Consider the following 16,947-nt stretch of genomic DNA (forward strand, 5'->3'; position numbering starts at 1 on the left):
TGAAAGGGAAATAATACTTCAAAGGGCTGCTATGGGCTGGAATGGTTTTTGGTGTTCGGTATCTTTGTGAAACTTTCTTAATTTCTGTATTCATAACAAGTACTACATTCTACACGAAGTAACTATATTTAGCCTCGTACAGAAGAATGGTTGAACAGCAGGAAATGTCAGAGCCGTTCATCGTTTCCATCAACGGTTTTTCAAAACCTCGATTGAGATTTATTTTGTATCCTTCTAAAACAAAGATTCTGGGATTTCAGGGACTTGGGACTGTCAGCCGCGACTTACCGAGATGGATAGCAATTTCACGGGCTGATTTTATCAGCCCAGAAGCTATTAAGTGCATTTCACTTGCGTCGCTATCGTGCCGTATCAGTGACTATAAAGAGCCGAGGACATTAAAGCGGACGCAAAAAAATGGCTTTACAAAGACGAAGCGTTTCAAAGGTAATCCAAGCTGTTGTCCAGTCAAAGTGTCGACAGCATAGCATGAAATGTTATAGTGTAGTTCTATGTTTCGCGTGATTCGAAATAAAAGATGATTAGGTAAGTGAGGGGAAGCCACGTTGGATATGTGAGAATCATTGCTATATTCAACAATCTTCTTTTCCGGAAAACAATTGACTTAATAGAAGATCTGTTCGCTGAGATTTATTCTACATATATTAAATAGTACGATAATTTTCGGAAAAGAAATATAAACGACTTCGAAAAACATCAAAACTGCACTGAAAAGTATGAAATAATTTCTATTTAAACTGCATTATTACTCACCAGCGCTTGGTAAACTTGATTAAATTATTAAATATTCATCAGCATTCAGCAACATCAAATCAGCATTCAATATTGCCGCCCTCGCCAAAAACTAACCCAAGCCGGAATTAAAAGTTTTTAATTTTGCCCCGCCTCCGAAAAGGTTTCATGTTGTATTTAATAAATAAATCAAATTCATCAAGTGTTGGTGAGTATAAATCATTTTTATTTAAAAAATTAAAGTTTATTGCAGTGGGATGTGCTATATAATTCTCGAGGCTTAATATTTCTAACACATGAATATTTTGTACTTCTCCATATTTCTTCAAGATAATATGGAATGTTTCTTTCTATTTAACTTAAAAGCACAATTGTATTCAGAATCAACATACTGGTATATCGAATATAGAAGAAATTTAATTCCAGTGTCATAAATAACGATATTTCATAACACGCTTAGCACAGGGTTCCATCGTTACATTTAATTACGACGTTATTATCCGTCGTTAGTAACAATATCCCCCACGCAATTAGGAACGATATTGGACACTAACGGTTCTATTATACGAAAATCAGTAAAGAAGCTTGCGAGTGTGAAATAATATTTGCCAGTCTCAAAGCAATTTTATTGTTAGAATCGTTTAGACTCATTTGAGTAATCTTTGTACTTATAATCACTACAATTAAGAATAATCCTTAAGAATAAACTTATAAATTAAAAATTCGTATTTTAATTGTAATGAGTTTAGGTACAATGCTGACTCCCAGTTAAGAGTCGATACTTCTTAATTAGGTAAATTAATACACACTCTTGAGTAATTAGGTAAAATAATATACACTCTTAATTAGGTAAATTAATACACCCTCGTTCTAAACCTACATACAGTCAGTGTGATAAGTATTCGTACAGGAAGAATTTATTTCAAATTTGGTTGTTGTACGAATACTTCTTACACTGACTGTATATTCTGAGCACACTTATCAAATATTTTTTACATTAGCCTGCATCATGAGCGCATGAAACCCACAGTCTAGTTTTAGTAACTAACTCGTGTGGTTACACTGGCTGACGTTGTTACAGAACGTATACAAAAAGACACCAGCGGAGTACACACGAGGATTGAATAGTTCTTAACATAAACGAATTCAGCTCTAGGAGGCATCCATTTCCGTATTCAACTTTGCTTTCATCCCACGTGGAGAATCGGGATTGCATTCAGGACGTAATGGATCAAACATAGCACGTAGAGGATGGAAAACGTGAACCAGGAGAAAAGAAATTCTCCAGAGAAAATCAAATTCGACGGCAGAGCAACATGATTCTTTTAGAAAATGGTTACCGCGGTGTTCGCTGGAATGTAAATCAGAGCTACAAAAGCGGTGACGAGTACGGAGAACCTCGTTTGGAACATTTGGGTATACGAGGTATGATCAAAAGGTTCGTGGAATTTTTTGTTCATTTGAAAAAGTAACGATGTACTCGTATAAATTTATATTCTACCTACATTGTATTTCTATTGTATTTTCCAATTTTGAAAAACACATTTGAAATGAACTTTCGTCTATTGCGTTTTAGTTAAATTGCAAATTTAGTTCATTCGTTGTTTCATTTTTGAAAGTACATAATAGCCACGGGATGTAATATATGGCGAATACTGTGTTATTAAAATTTCACGGATGAGTAATAATGTCCGAACTGGTGCATCATCATGCTACATTTTCTGCAACTTGGATTTCTACGCGCATTTGTTTAAATAATACTTCTTATTAACCGTAACATCCTGTGGTAAAAATTCATGGCAAACAACGCCACGGTAATCGAAGAAAATTGTCCATTACAGTTTTCCAGACAGCTTAAATTGTAATATACTAATATTATTATAACATAACTAGCTGTGCCCCGCGTGGAATACTATTCTTATTCTACATACACTGAAAATGTACCCAATGTCTTGGACTAAAAAATGTCCAAACTAAATTGTGTTTATAACAAAGAAACAGGAAATCAATTATATATAGATATAATATTGAACTAAATATTATAAAAGACAACTTTTGCCCCCATTAGAAGTGTAAATCATGATAAGAAGAGTAAATCCCTGCAATATTTCGTTCCATCTCGGTGCACATGCGCGTGGAAGCAGACCTTCGAAGGACTTCCTTTGGCAGATTTTTGGAATGGTTGTAAACCAGTTGACAAAACGGTAGGGACAGCGGAAAATAGTAAAAATAGAAACGGCGGTCGATACTAATTGTGTCAAGTGTGGCCCTCGGCTTCTGCGCGAAATAAGACAATGTCATTCTGCTGCATGCCTTTTTAATCCGACCAGAGACAATTCGATGAACCTATACGCGAGATAGGAAGCAAACCGTGTCATGCGAGAGTTTGCTTAAGGGTACTTCTCACTTTAAAGTCTTGAAAAATTGGTCACGTGTGGTTCCGGAGGGAAAGTATCAGCAGAATCGTCCTTAAATGGTGTTTAAGGACGATACTTCGCGATAAGTATGGGTATGATAGTGTCTGGAATGTATACTATTGTAGTATCCGCGCTTTCCATGTCCAACCATAAGAAGTTAAACAAGAAGACGAAACGTAGGATGCGGGATTGGTAGGTAAAGCGGTCGACTGTGGATCCAAGGATCGTGGGATCGAATCTCTCCGTGGCTTATTTTTCGTTTAGACTCATACACTATTTTTATCTAATTTCAGAAGCATGAAACAGGTATCGAGCGACTGGCTATCACTTTGTAGGTGTCAAAGAGACAATGACGAGTCGCGGGGATACCTTGTCCGTGAGCGTGAAAGTGTTAAAAGCCGGCGGTGATCGCCTTATCGGGAACGAGGATACCAACGTCATCGCGAATCTTGCATACATTTGCATTAATGAATCCCAGATGACATTAACGACAGGTTGATGGTTAACGCGGGAGCACGGATACAAGGATGCGGTGTGGCGATGTCAGCACTCACCCTTCTGATTGTAATTACGTATATTCTGCGGAGAAGTAGACGGAAAAAAAATAACTAGGAGACAAATGTCATGCAGGATACCACGCGTGACCAGCATCGATTCGATCATTTAGAGAAGAGCGCAGAAGGCTGATGGGAATGTTTATTGGAAGTCAGTCGATGGCAGAACAAGTAACATTATTAAACATTTTGATTCTCGCGTCTGGATCTTTCTTGGTAATAAATAACTGAATTAAATTATTTTGAAGGAATTACAAAACTAAATTTGACATACATATGAACAAAAGATTGTGTAAGAGACAGGAACTACTTTTCAACGATAATGTCGAGAAAAAGAGAAATAAGTTTGTATAATGCGATTAAGACGTATCTGTGCAAACTCTAGTAGCATAAAAAACATTGGTTAAATATTTTGTTCGAATATTAAAGAAATATTTGTTTAGCCACGCTGTTTAAGATGAACAAAATATTTTCCTGAATATTGTATACATATACACGAGATATAAAACAAATATTAAATGAACATGAATTAAATGTGCTTCGAATGTACAAGAAATATTTCAAACACATTCAGAGAGTATAGAAACAAGACGCAAGACATGTGAGTTCAATATTCCATACATATTTGGAAATACAAACAAAAATATTCGTACAATATGTTTTATGGAAAAGAAAATTTTGTGTAATCTAAGAAATACGACTTTGTAAAATATGTTGACTATTATTCTTAAAAAATTAAAAAAACCACTCTACATTTTTGTAATATGGTTCGTGATTTAGAGACGAGGATTAACTTCCCTCCAAAGGAACCCTACCATAAATTTCAGCTCACGACCTTTGGAATTGATGGCTACAATACTAATACATATGTATATATGTAAAACCATGTTCTTAAGAAAATTCTTCCAACGTGAGTATTTATACTCTAAACAATTGCGTCGAATGCAAAATGCTTTCTAAGTCGGTTAATTTTTGCGTGACAACATTTTTCGTTAAGCTGGTGGAAAATCCAATTAGAGACGGAAGGAAAATCAGATGAAACGATAACTGAATACTTAACGCAGGGGAAAAATGCAGAAAAAGACCCGATGAAAATCGATGGAAACGAAAAAGTTTCTTCGATGAGCATTTTATCCATGCATAAGGTCACGAGGGATATTTCTGTTGAATCGAACTCAGTCATCATAGAGTTGAACCAATATTTCTTCCTTTTCTCGCGCGCGTTTCTGACCGACTTTTTTCCAAAGGATGTGGACGTATTGGAGCGTAAAAAACTAGACTAGTCGTTGAAAGAAGGAATTCACCGCCATCTCGGTTTCAGGGAAACACCAGTGACAATAGTGTTTGTTCTTCCTCCTCCTAAGACAGACAGCTTTAATCTGCTTTAAAGATTTCAAAGATATCCATCAATTGTTTATAAATTTGTATCTAAAAAATAGATTACAGTCAACCAAACTCACTGAATTTAAAATATATAGTGTACTAAAAATGTAAGACATAATGCTTTCATTAATAATCGAATGCCTTAAGATTCAAATTTGATACAGAACTTGTAACTGTAAACTTGCAATTGGCTTGTTTTTAATATTTGCCTGTATGTATGTTACCATTGCATAATGTTCTTTTGAAAAAAATAAACGTCATCTGTGAAAATTGTTCAAATAATAAATACATTCATATTATTTTTAATATAATATGGAAAATCAGGCTTCTAAGGTAAGTGGTCGAAATCATATTAATGAAATAAGTGAAAAGTGAATTGTATAAGTTAACAAGCTATTTTGTTCTACAATTTGTCGCTTGATAAGTGTGCTATCAAAATGTATAGAAAGTTTTCCCCTCCTAACTGGTTATATGTTTCTTGCGGCCGAAAGTCGCGTCTTGAATCTTTCTCTTGCACAGAGCTTAGAGCTTCAAGCCCTACTGTCACATTCGCTTGAATTTTCTATGGCAACGCCGAGAGTATGATTACCTTTGTAATCTTCGAAGTCTGACAGACTTGAATATTATACGGAAGATTTGGGAAATGAGACGTCTGTTGAAATTCTGCCAGAGTTAGGCAGAATTTTATTGGAATAATAGACGACGAATAAAAGCTGTGTACAGCGATTTATTTGCGATGTTTATTCAATCCATCAGTTATTCAAGCAGTTTTATTCCAGCATTTTCATTCAAATAAAGCAAATAAAATTCTGTTTATTTGACTTTGTATGAATGTAAATTTATAACTTTTAAAGCTTCGCTTTAAGCTTCATACATCATCATTGTTTATAATTAGAGAGATTCAGCTATCATAAAAGTCGTTAGTTTATTTAATAATTACCGACTTCAATTTTAATTGAGACCACTAAGTGACCTAATACGAGGTCAAGCTCACTCGGTATAATCGAAGCGTCTATCGGTAAGGTAATTACAGGTGTTGACGTATAGCACCTTCCAAACGAGTAAACATTGCAGAACTGTCTCCACTGAGACACGAGATGTAGTCACGCAATATCGGACCACGGCAAACCATAAAATGTATTATAAGGTTATCCTACGCATTCTCGGTAACATCGACCGATATTTTAATAAAAGCAACATTCAAGTATCAATTCGAAATAATTAAAATCACGATTGAAGCGAATATTTAGGTGGACCACCTTGTATATGGTCCTATCCATTGTTTATCAAAGGTAGAAGTCCACTCAGGTCTTTTTTCACTCTACAATGCCCGATTGAAATCTTTCAATCAAATTTTCAGCAATCAAAGCGCTTCTGTTCAAGCGTAACGTAGATCAACTTACACTGGCACGTTCCTCTGTCAACTCAGTAATCTCTTCTTTCCAGGCGAATAAAGCTCACAGCTTAATTTTTCGCCCTCGAAGACCTTTTCCTCTCTCAAATTGAATTAGTGCTTCGACGAGTTCCACACCTGTGTACAAATCCACCTGAATATACATGCTCACTACACGACCGCACCCCGATTGCCATTGTGCATAAGAGATAACCGCAACAATTTTACTTGCGTCACGAAGTTGCAAAGCCCGTTATTAGTATGAGTCATCTAACGACTCTTAGAGGATTTACAAAGTGTGTAATTATTACCAAAAAAATTATGGTGCGTTCGGTATATCTATAAAGAAACTACAAGATGTGAGATAAAAATTGTTACAATTAACAATAATATATTTTTCACGAGCTTGCTTTAATAATAAATTTTAAATATGCATCTTAAATGACCTGTTTAATTTTCCAGTGTTCCCTCAATTCGTTGTTTTTCTTTTATGAATACGATTTGTATCGTCTAAATACAAAGCAGTTTAGAAGTATAAATCATATTTTAATTAACGAAGTGACTCCTGGACGGAATAGTGAATGCGTTAGGCGAGAAAGAATGCGATTAAAGTGAGTGATATTAGTAAACTATGGAGCGCTGTTTCGTGTCAGATGTTGCTGAATTATAATGAGACAATTCGCTAGGGTCTGAAAAGATGCACTGAAAAAGCGGAACGCTTGGGCTGTCCTATTTTAAAAATTGAATTGAATAAAAACAGTGCAAATGAAGAACCTAAAGTCGCGACATATACAATAACATACTTCATATAAATGTTAACTGAAAGAGTAGAATATGATAATAACGTCAAGTAACAGAGAATATCGCTAGAGTTTCCTTTCGATCAAACGTAAATTAATTAATACCAGGAAAGTGACGAGCTATTTTAAAATTGTAATAGTATTCCGTGTGAAGTCCTAAATGGCTACTTTCGTATCCTTTTGTTCTCGAGAATCACTCCAAGCGTTGAAATAAATTTCCACTTACCGAACTTTAAAGCGATCGTCGTGTTTCATAACAACATCCTGCAAAGATTTAATTTTAGTGCCATTCAATGCTCCTCGGACGACCTCCAACGCTTCCGCAAATAATTTGGCAAATATTTGTTCCGTCGTCAAGGACGTCTGAATCCCGCTTCGACTCTTGTAAAAGGCCTCATTAGATATTTACTTGTCGAGTCTCCGATAAAAAGAGAACACGACGTATTCAAAAGACTTTCTTGTTATGTTACAAATTGCCTTAGCCGTGATTTATAAAGGAGGACGCAGAGAGGAAAATAAAATACAATTGACGATACGTAACTGTTTATCTTTGGAAATGATCGAGAATTAATCTGTCGATATTACTTCAGAAATTGCGTACCTCAAATTTCAAGTGTTTCATATTCATTAAATGATGTTCAAAATTTATAATAAATGATTGTAACAGGAAAGTGTAAAAAATATTATTTTAAATTATAGGTGTATGCACCTATGTACGTGTAATATTTAAGTGTTCCAGAAGTAATTTACAAATTTAAATGATTTTCCAAATTTATAATTGATGAGCGTAACAGGAAAGTGCAATAAATATTATTTTGAATAATAGGTACTACATAAACCAGAAAAAAATTATTCAAGTAGAACATCAAATTTCGACAATAAATTATTATCGTTTGAATAACTTGAAGCATAAAATGAAATGTTTTTTATTCTGTATTCTCTAATTTCAAACTACACTCGTTCCATGTATTTTAATCGTATTTTTCTCCGCTTAGCGCATTCACTATGCCGTCCTGAAATCGCTTCGTTAATTAAAACGTGACCTACCCTATGCTAAATTGTTCCGCATTCATGCGAAAAGAATTTCATTTTTAAAACAGGAACATCGTTCAGGATGAATATTTCCAAATCAAAATTAAATTAAACTTGGCATTTTCAAATATTTCCACGATTCATTGTGCTCTCGCTCTCTTCAAAAATTTGGAATCATTTTGCGAATCATAAATATGCTTTCGACTTTTTCGGATTTCGGAAATTGAATTTCATAGGGATATCGATAGATTTTCGACAATTTTATTCCTACAATAAATAACGATTAAGACAACGATAACTTATTCGACTGAACTGTTACATACAAGTTATGATCTAACTAACAATTTTGTTCCATCCTTGGTTGGCAAATATTTCCTTACCCGCAGAGTTCCCCAAGTTCATTAATGGAAATGTTTCCGAAAAACGTAGATGACGGAATATTTACTCACCGTTCCCCGTCGTCGTTAAATGCGTAATCCCCCAAGATGAGATCACGGAGTCTGTACCTCGGTGGTAGGATAAGTGGCAGGCAAGGATCCGGCTCGTTCATCGTGCAGGTCGTGCTTTCGGAGCTTGATAATTCTTTGCTCACTGGTTTCGTGTACCCCTCGACCCGTTCGGGGGTACCACGAAAGAGAACACTCGCGAGTGCCAGCTTTACGATTTTCGAGTTCACATTTGCATGATCACCTCTTTACTACCTGCAAAATATTGAAAATGGTTAATCGAACAATCTTTTCCTTTAAACGAACGAAATAAAAGTTTATTTTTTTATTTGAACATTTTCAATGACGAATGAATGCCACCGTTGAGTTGTGTTTATTTATAAACAATTAAACCTCGCACAGTGCCATGAAACGCAACGCGATAACTGTTATAATCATTTTATTTATTCATTTATTGGAATCAAAAATTATTCGTTTTTCTTTAATAACCACACTTTACTTTTGGTCGAAACTTTCATTCGAAATTTTATTCGAATAATTCTATTCACTAATACTACTTCGAAAAACGTTCAACTACATTACACCACAAAGACCCAATTTGCACTGTGTTATCCTCTTTCGACTCACAACTGCAGCCACTTGGAAATAGAATCTAATGATTATTCCAACTCATTATCGAACATTCTATTCGCGCCATAAGCACGGTCATTTGCTTGGATGGAAAAACACGATTATTAGCAGGACATTGACTGCCTTTCGTTACACTGCCGCGCGCTAATGAACTGAATTAATAAATTAATCAACGCGAATTAACTAATGGAACGGCGACAAATTCTATTCTTCTTTTTATGAATTGAAACTGGTTTTCGCGAATTAACATCAATTAACTAACAATAAAAACTAGCGAATGTACGTGAAAAAATATCTCATTAATTATTTCCCTTTGATTTTAGTACGTTCTTCTTTGTATTAAAATAATGTCTTGTTGTTAACTCATCGAATTCTAGTTGCAAGTAAAATTGTGTAATAAACAGAAGGGAGAGCAATGATTGTACAATACATATGCTAATTACAATGCAGCGCGAATAATTACAATGCGTACTACAGATACAAAGGCACATTAATTAAACTGGAGAAGCAACTTTAACCTGTTATTTGCAAACCAAACAAATGTAATTAAAGGAGTCACGTGTCTTTCTTGGCCGCAATGAAATCGTTTAAAATACAGGTCGACGGTTCTCAGGTAACAGATGCCATCAGATAGCGCGTACAAATCGCGGGATTTGTTAAATTACATCTATTCGTCAGATCGCTATCGAAATGGTCCAGCAATTCCCACGTTAGTACCTTTCAAGCGATCGAGTATTTGTATTATAAATTGAAAATCTACTGATCGAGATTAAGAATGGCATTGTTGGGACGTTTGCCAAGAATAACCCCTGTAATACTCGAATTCTTATCGGGCACAAGGGATTCTGTACGTCGAACAGGCGAAATAAAGTATTTATGGAATCTATACGAGCTTTTCCTGTTCAGGGTGTGAGATAATGTTATGCCGTGGTTCATAAGAGATGATATGTTTAAAGAATGTCTTAGTAAATTGACCTTAATTCTGAGGTACAAAAAAACCCTTTTAAAAAATAATAATTTATACGGAATTCTTATTTGAGAAATAATAATTCTTACGGAATTCTAATTTAAGGAATAATAATTCTTACGGAATTCTAATTTAAGAAATAATAATGCATACGGGATTCTTATTTTAAAAATAATACGTCATACAGAAATTTTATTTAAGAAATAATAATTCTTATAGAATTCATATTTAAAAAATAATAATTCATACATAAATCTTATTTAAGAAATAATAGTTCTTATAGAAATCATATTTTAAAAATAATAATTCTTGTAGAATTCATATTTTAAAAATAATAATTCTTACAGAAATCATATTTAAAAAATAATAATTCATACAGGATTCTTATTTTTTCAAAGAGTCTTTCATAAGTAATCAAAGTTCAATGCAACACAGAGTTCAGTATTTCATAATTGTTATAGTCCATTCATTTTTCCGTTCAACTAAATTGAATTAAATTGAATAATGAATATATGAATTATCCCAGCTTAATACAACATGGAGTTCAATATTCATTAACTTTGATATTCCATTCATTTTTCACTTCAACCGAATTGAATAGTTCGTCTCTTGATGGCTACTTGAAAAAAGCTCAACTGTTACTTTACATTCAGAGTTATTTCAAATTCCAATAGCAACGTCATACGTGAACTCTGGCGTCACGTATTACGTTTTTATGCTTCTAGGACAAATGTAGATTTTTTGTTCCAGTTCCATTTCTCGCGGACTACAGCAACTGAAACGCGTATTTCTAATAGTAAATAGTAAATAGTAGACGCGAGTACTGATAATACTTCATCATGGATTAGTGACGAAATGCAAACGCTAAGAGTATTCTCCTGAAATTAGGCACGGTTCTATATCGACATACGAGGTGTTCTCTCTACTCAAAAGCCATTTACCAGCATGTAACGGCATCGCATACGCGTAAACTTAATAAACTTAATAATTAATAATGTGTTAAATTTTGTGGCAAACGACACGGTGTGTTTCATTTTTACAATAGAAGATTCGAGGTTTAGAGATATACAAAATTTCTCTCGCTATTATTATACAAGTTCTTCACGTATCAACTTTCAATTTAAATTATTTATTTATTTTAAGTCTTTGGCGCACTATAACAGAGTATATTCTTAAAGCAGTACTGCCTGATGTAAATCATTCATATCAGAAATGCTAAAAATTAACCAAGGATTTGAGATTAATAAGTTTGTCATTTTACAACACCACCGCTAATTTCATAATAATATTTTCAATTTCTTGTTCGAAACCGTGAAGTTTCCTTTGGTAAGCGAGCTCCGACGTTCCCTTGAAGAAGAATGGTACCGCGCCTACTGACCAATATCGATTATTAAATTAAACAACGCCAATTTCCTGTGCAATCGATTAGTAGCAATCTGTAGAGCGAAATGTAATGCGTGAAAATAGGTATCCCGTTTGGTAGAAGTAGGACTTAATTTATCATAAACATCTTATGCAATAAGGTAATACAATGTACTTGGTATTGTTTTAATTTTCATAATGAACGTTGTAAGGATGGCGAGTGTAAAAAGAAACATTATCGCCTACGCAATGAACGTGCAACATAACGTAACGTGTCTTGTTCGTAAACCTTTTTAAGTAGCCCTTTGAGTGCATCTAATGTATTAAATGCAGTGCATAAACGCCAGATGATTTAATATATCGAGATGCAGGAATGGAACAAAGATAGAGTTCCATTTTTATAAAAGCCATTCTTGATACTCATCATCGTTCGAAAGTGTAGCTACGTTAATTATTTCCACAGTGGAATTATCCATCGGATAAACTTTTAATAATGCATCGAGTTAAAAGTACACTTCGTCATAATTCAGTATGTCTTATCGAGAGAATGTACATTAAAAAGTCACTTAGAGTGCCTTGTACTATAGAACATCCGGCATTCGTTTGCATACTTCCTCCGTTAGTATTATATCGAAATTCTTCAAACGTCCTTTCGCGAGGAAACGATATTATTTATTCCGCTATACTTATTCGGACTTGCGATCGAAGAAATTTTAAATTTCGTTTCTTAAAAATTCGTTTTTGTAGAAAGTACGAGTTATTGTATTTTTAGTTTGATTCTTCAATTCGCGAACCTCAATTATAATTTGTACGTGTAGAATGGAGTGAATTTTAGCCAGCGGGGTTTTGTTTTTATAGCTGTCGTCCGCGTCCGCTCGAATCGATGGTCACACGAGCTGAAGAAACATAAACAGTGGTGTGGACAATTCCTGATTGCGAATCCCAGCAACAAATTTGATCAACATTCGATTCTTCACTATAACTCGAAAACTGTTGGTTTCTAGATACGTGTTTACTAACACGTTTTTATTTATTTCAGTGTACACTATGTGTGCCTAAAGTTCGAGATACCAATTTTAAGGAAAGGAGGCGAAATAACAGAAGGTTAGTGACAGTGATTTTCACTGAAGCACGGAAAAAAATAATTGTAAAAGTTGAGCAACAATGGAAATGAATTTCAACGAAATTCGTGAATGTTTATGAAGTTATAGAAATAAATACCACGATTAATGTTTCATTATGTTGTCTCCAATAGTTTAAATAATATTCAATCATAATTGAAATTTTCAAGAATATTTGTCTGGCAGTCAACGTGTTAAAGTGCTCTAGTTATATAATTACAAGAAGTATTCGTACAACAACCAAATTTAAAATAAATGGTTCCTGTACGAATACTTATTACACTGACTGTATATTATAACAAGAAAAGAAGGCCATTCTTTGAGTCTGAACATAACGATATAAAAATTACGATATTATTATATTAATTGTAGAATATATTCAACATACATTATCTATATTTTATATAATGTTTTTATATTATTGTACGCCATAAATGTATAAAATCAGCAGTCTATTTATTATACTAGTTCATAAGTAAACAACTTATTACACAATTTTTCATTCATACATTTAATTTTCTTTCATACACCATACGAAAGGAAATAAAACACAACGCAAAGAATCTTTATGGAGCCACTGTAGAAAACATTATCCGAGATCGATAAATCTGTACATCTACCTTGAAATAGTATGATAAATTTCAAATAAGTGGCAGTAGCTACTCACACGACTCGATTCCTCCGAAATTAGGGCCATCGATGCGCTTTCCATTTTTCTCTGTCGGCGCGGCACTCGACCGTCATCAATGTTTGACACCCTCGTTCAACCGCACGTTAACCGAATCTTCAGCACGTTCGTGCACCAATATCGAACATTCGACACTTTCTTCCATCGATCGACACCGTACAATGTTGCTTACAACGGTAACCATGCCGTGCATCACGACTGTTAAACAATTCACGAAATTTGTTCAGCCCAATCGATTGACCGCGAGAAAACGCTTCCAGAGCGGATGACCGCTTACGAAAGAGTCAACATGTTTCCATCGGCAGCGAGCGTCTTGGTTCCGCAAACAAGCCGCCCTTTCGTCGACGATGAGCACGTAAATTTGTTTGAAACTTGGACCGAAGTTAATAAAATAAATTCAATTTTCCTTTATTGCTTAGAAGTAAAGGAAAAGAAACATAAAAAGTACGTTGCAAGGAGTGATTTCATTACTTCGATATAAATTTAGGAGTCTTTGATGTATTTATAGTGTATTATAATATAAAGTTCAATTCGTCGTGATATTCATTCTTCGTTACTTTTGCCCGAATTCGAGCGTGTATTTACTTCCATGAATAACTATTCAAAAGTCTCTTAATGTGATATATCCCTGATACGTGGCACTTTGAATTCAGATCGCGGAGTTATATCAAACTTCGAAATCCCAGAATACTTTTCTCTTCTTGTCGAACGAATCCGTTATTCGTTATCCGTTATCCGTTTAATTATTTTAATACCACCGTCGAAACTTGTGAACGAAACCTACCCCCTCCGGAGTGTACAACGACGCACCATAACTTTTTCCATTACGGACATCAGTCCAAAGAACAGACTCTAATTTCATCGATCGGCTCACTGACGATTGAACAGGTCACGTACTTTTAAACACGATGCCACGGTCATTCAAACATCACCATGTGTCAAACAACGCGATCACGTTTCGAATTATGTCTAGCTTTGCAAAGGAAACTGGCTGTTCGAGATCGCAGAACTTTTAGCGGAGAAAAAGACGCGTTTAGCGACATTTTTGGAGAAACTAGGCAGTGGATGATAGCTACGCCGTGACAGCGAGGTGCTGATTAACGTTAGAATGGATTTTGATGGCGTGATAACGCCATCGAGATCGAGTACCGCGCGACACGTGCGACGCGATCACGTTTTCGATTCGCGAGGAACGTCGGTCGAAATTGTATTCGAAGCGCGCGCACTCGACGCTCGCTGGTCGGCGTCTCGCGCTCCAATGCTGACGCGCCTACGTCGCGACGTCGACTGACGCTCCTGATGACACCCCCTTGATCTCTATAGTGGGGCAAAGGCACGAGATGACAGCCGAAAATTGAAGGAATGTACACTGGCGGACTAAATTATAAGACACCCTGAAAATTATAGGTACAGGTGTTTAGATGGTGATGGATAACACAATGGGATATATTCGTTAGTTATTATAAGATATCCTGAAAATTATAGGTACAGGTATTCAGATAACGATAGATAATAAAATGTGATATATTCGTTACTTTTCTAATTTAGTTCATAGAATTCAAAATGAGTTTATAGATATTCTCGATAATATTAGGTTGTCCAGAAAGTTCGTGCCAATTTCTAAAAAACATTCAAAAACACATTTGCATTTTAATATATATTTATTGAATTGCATAGGTGCCATTTTGTTCCACAACCTTTTCGCATTTTAAGGGATGTATGCGTGTTATTTATTTTCAACCACTTCGATATATTCAGACCTGTACCACCTACCAAAAATCGACATGAACTTTCCGGACAACCCAATATAAATGTGGTTTATTATTGAATAATGAAATGTGATATATTCGTTAGTTTCCAAATTTAGTTCATAGAGTTCAAAATAGGTTTGTAGATACTCTCGATAATATAAATGTGGTTTATTATTACATCATGAAATGTGATATTCATTAGTTTCCAAATTTAGTTCATAGAATCCAAAATGGGTTCATAGAATCCAAAATGGGTTCATAGATATTCTCGATGATATAAATAACCACATTATTTTTTAGAGGACACTTACACCCTAAAACGGGCGGATTAAAATTAAATGAATGTGGTGGAGCAGTTCAATCGCATATAAAGTTATAAAATATTTGTAAATCGATTTTAGATTTGCAGTCACCTCTTCGTCGACCTAAACCACGAGTTTAAATCAGAATCTGTACTGACCGGGGCAACAGGTCAAGGTTAAGAATAAATTATTGTAACCCAAACATTATCGACTAGATCAGTTCACCGCGTGTTAAATTATTTATATCATTTCAAACGATTGATCTGTCTGGCTATAATCCATTTAAATTAATAATTTAAATATTAAACGCTGTTCCATGCTTTAGTTTTGCGAACGTATGAACGTAACGTACGAGTTAGGTGAAGAAATAACGCCAGTCGTGGCTATGTATATATTAATTCGTATGAAAATGACTCTTGAATTACTCAATAGTATCTACAAATGCTTCTAATGAACTTTGATTTAATTAAATAATTAAACATTCAAAAATGGGGCATTCATTCGTCATTCATTCATTTATTTAAATGACGTAACTTATTATACAAAGTTATTGCACTACTACTTACTTATTACTAACTTATTTCCATTCTTCTTATCATCGTCTTAGATGACTCTTGCATTGTTTTAATACTGTTTCCAGCATCTCTTACTTCTCATCTATTGGGGCTCGTTGGCCCTCCTCTAGCTCGGGAACCTCGGGGTTGCTGAGCCCGTACTGTAGCTTCAAACACTGCTACAGCCCCTGAGGGTAAAAATGGGGTAAAAAGTTGTCTTACCGTGCTATCTCGCGGTGAACGGACCGAAGTAATTTTCGGAGTTTGAACAGCGCCTCTATCCAGAACACGCCCAAGTTTGTCTTCAACAGTGTCTTTGTTTACTGCTACATGGCAATATTTTCATGATATTTACCGACAGGCGTCAGGGAGAAAACGAAGATTGAAATTGATCGGCTCCTTCTTTAACCGACTTCGATAACGAGGAAGTTACTCAATTCGACGTGTATATATATATATATATATATATATATATATATATATATATATATATATATTTTTGTTTTTATCATAGAGTAATATTTCATACACCTAAACCTTTCTCGAGGAATAAAAAATCGAGGAATTTTAGACCCTGAAAGTAACGTAACAAACAGAATGGCGCTGTAACTGAACAGACGAAGCGCGTTATTTTTCCAAAATGACATGTTCGAGTGACATCTAACTGGTAGAGACACAGGAAAGCTGCAGGAAACACCGAAAGAATTGTTATTATGATTTTTTTTTAAATAAAGCCAGAAAAATTTCGAGTGAAAGAAAATGTCGGCGAAAGCTGCAAAACCAGCAGCACCTGC

At 34.9% G+C, this 16,947-nt stretch overlaps 1 protein-coding gene across 2 annotated transcripts in view; it reads right to left on the bottom strand.

Annotated features, from left to right (window-relative positions):
* The window catches only part of LOC128885777 (potassium channel subfamily T member 2), a 212,056-nt gene extending 195,799 nt beyond the window's left edge, over nucleotides 1–16,257 (bottom strand). The window contains exons 1-2 of one of the 2 annotated variants that reach the window (XM_054140046.1): nucleotides 16,166–16,257; nucleotides 8,782–9,033 (exon numbers count right to left, since the gene is read on the bottom strand). In XM_054140046.1, the coding sequence (XP_053996021.1) occupies nucleotides 8,782–8,882 (101 nt within the window). In that variant the 5' untranslated portion in view covers nucleotides 8,883–9,033; nucleotides 16,166–16,257. Of the gene's footprint in view, nucleotides 1–8,781; nucleotides 9,034–13,525; nucleotides 14,805–16,165 lie in introns of those variants that run through there. The other variant, XM_054140045.1, reaches the window with a different exon arrangement.
* Between the last annotated feature and the right edge of the window lie 690 nt (nucleotides 16,258–16,947).

The sequence above is a fragment of the Hylaeus anthracinus genome, unplaced genomic scaffold (genome assembly GCF_026225885.1).
Source record: "Hylaeus anthracinus isolate JK02 unplaced genomic scaffold, UHH_iyHylAnth1.0_haploid 11981, whole genome shotgun sequence".
Lineage (NCBI taxonomy): Eukaryota > Metazoa > Arthropoda > Insecta > Hymenoptera > Colletidae > Hylaeus > Hylaeus anthracinus.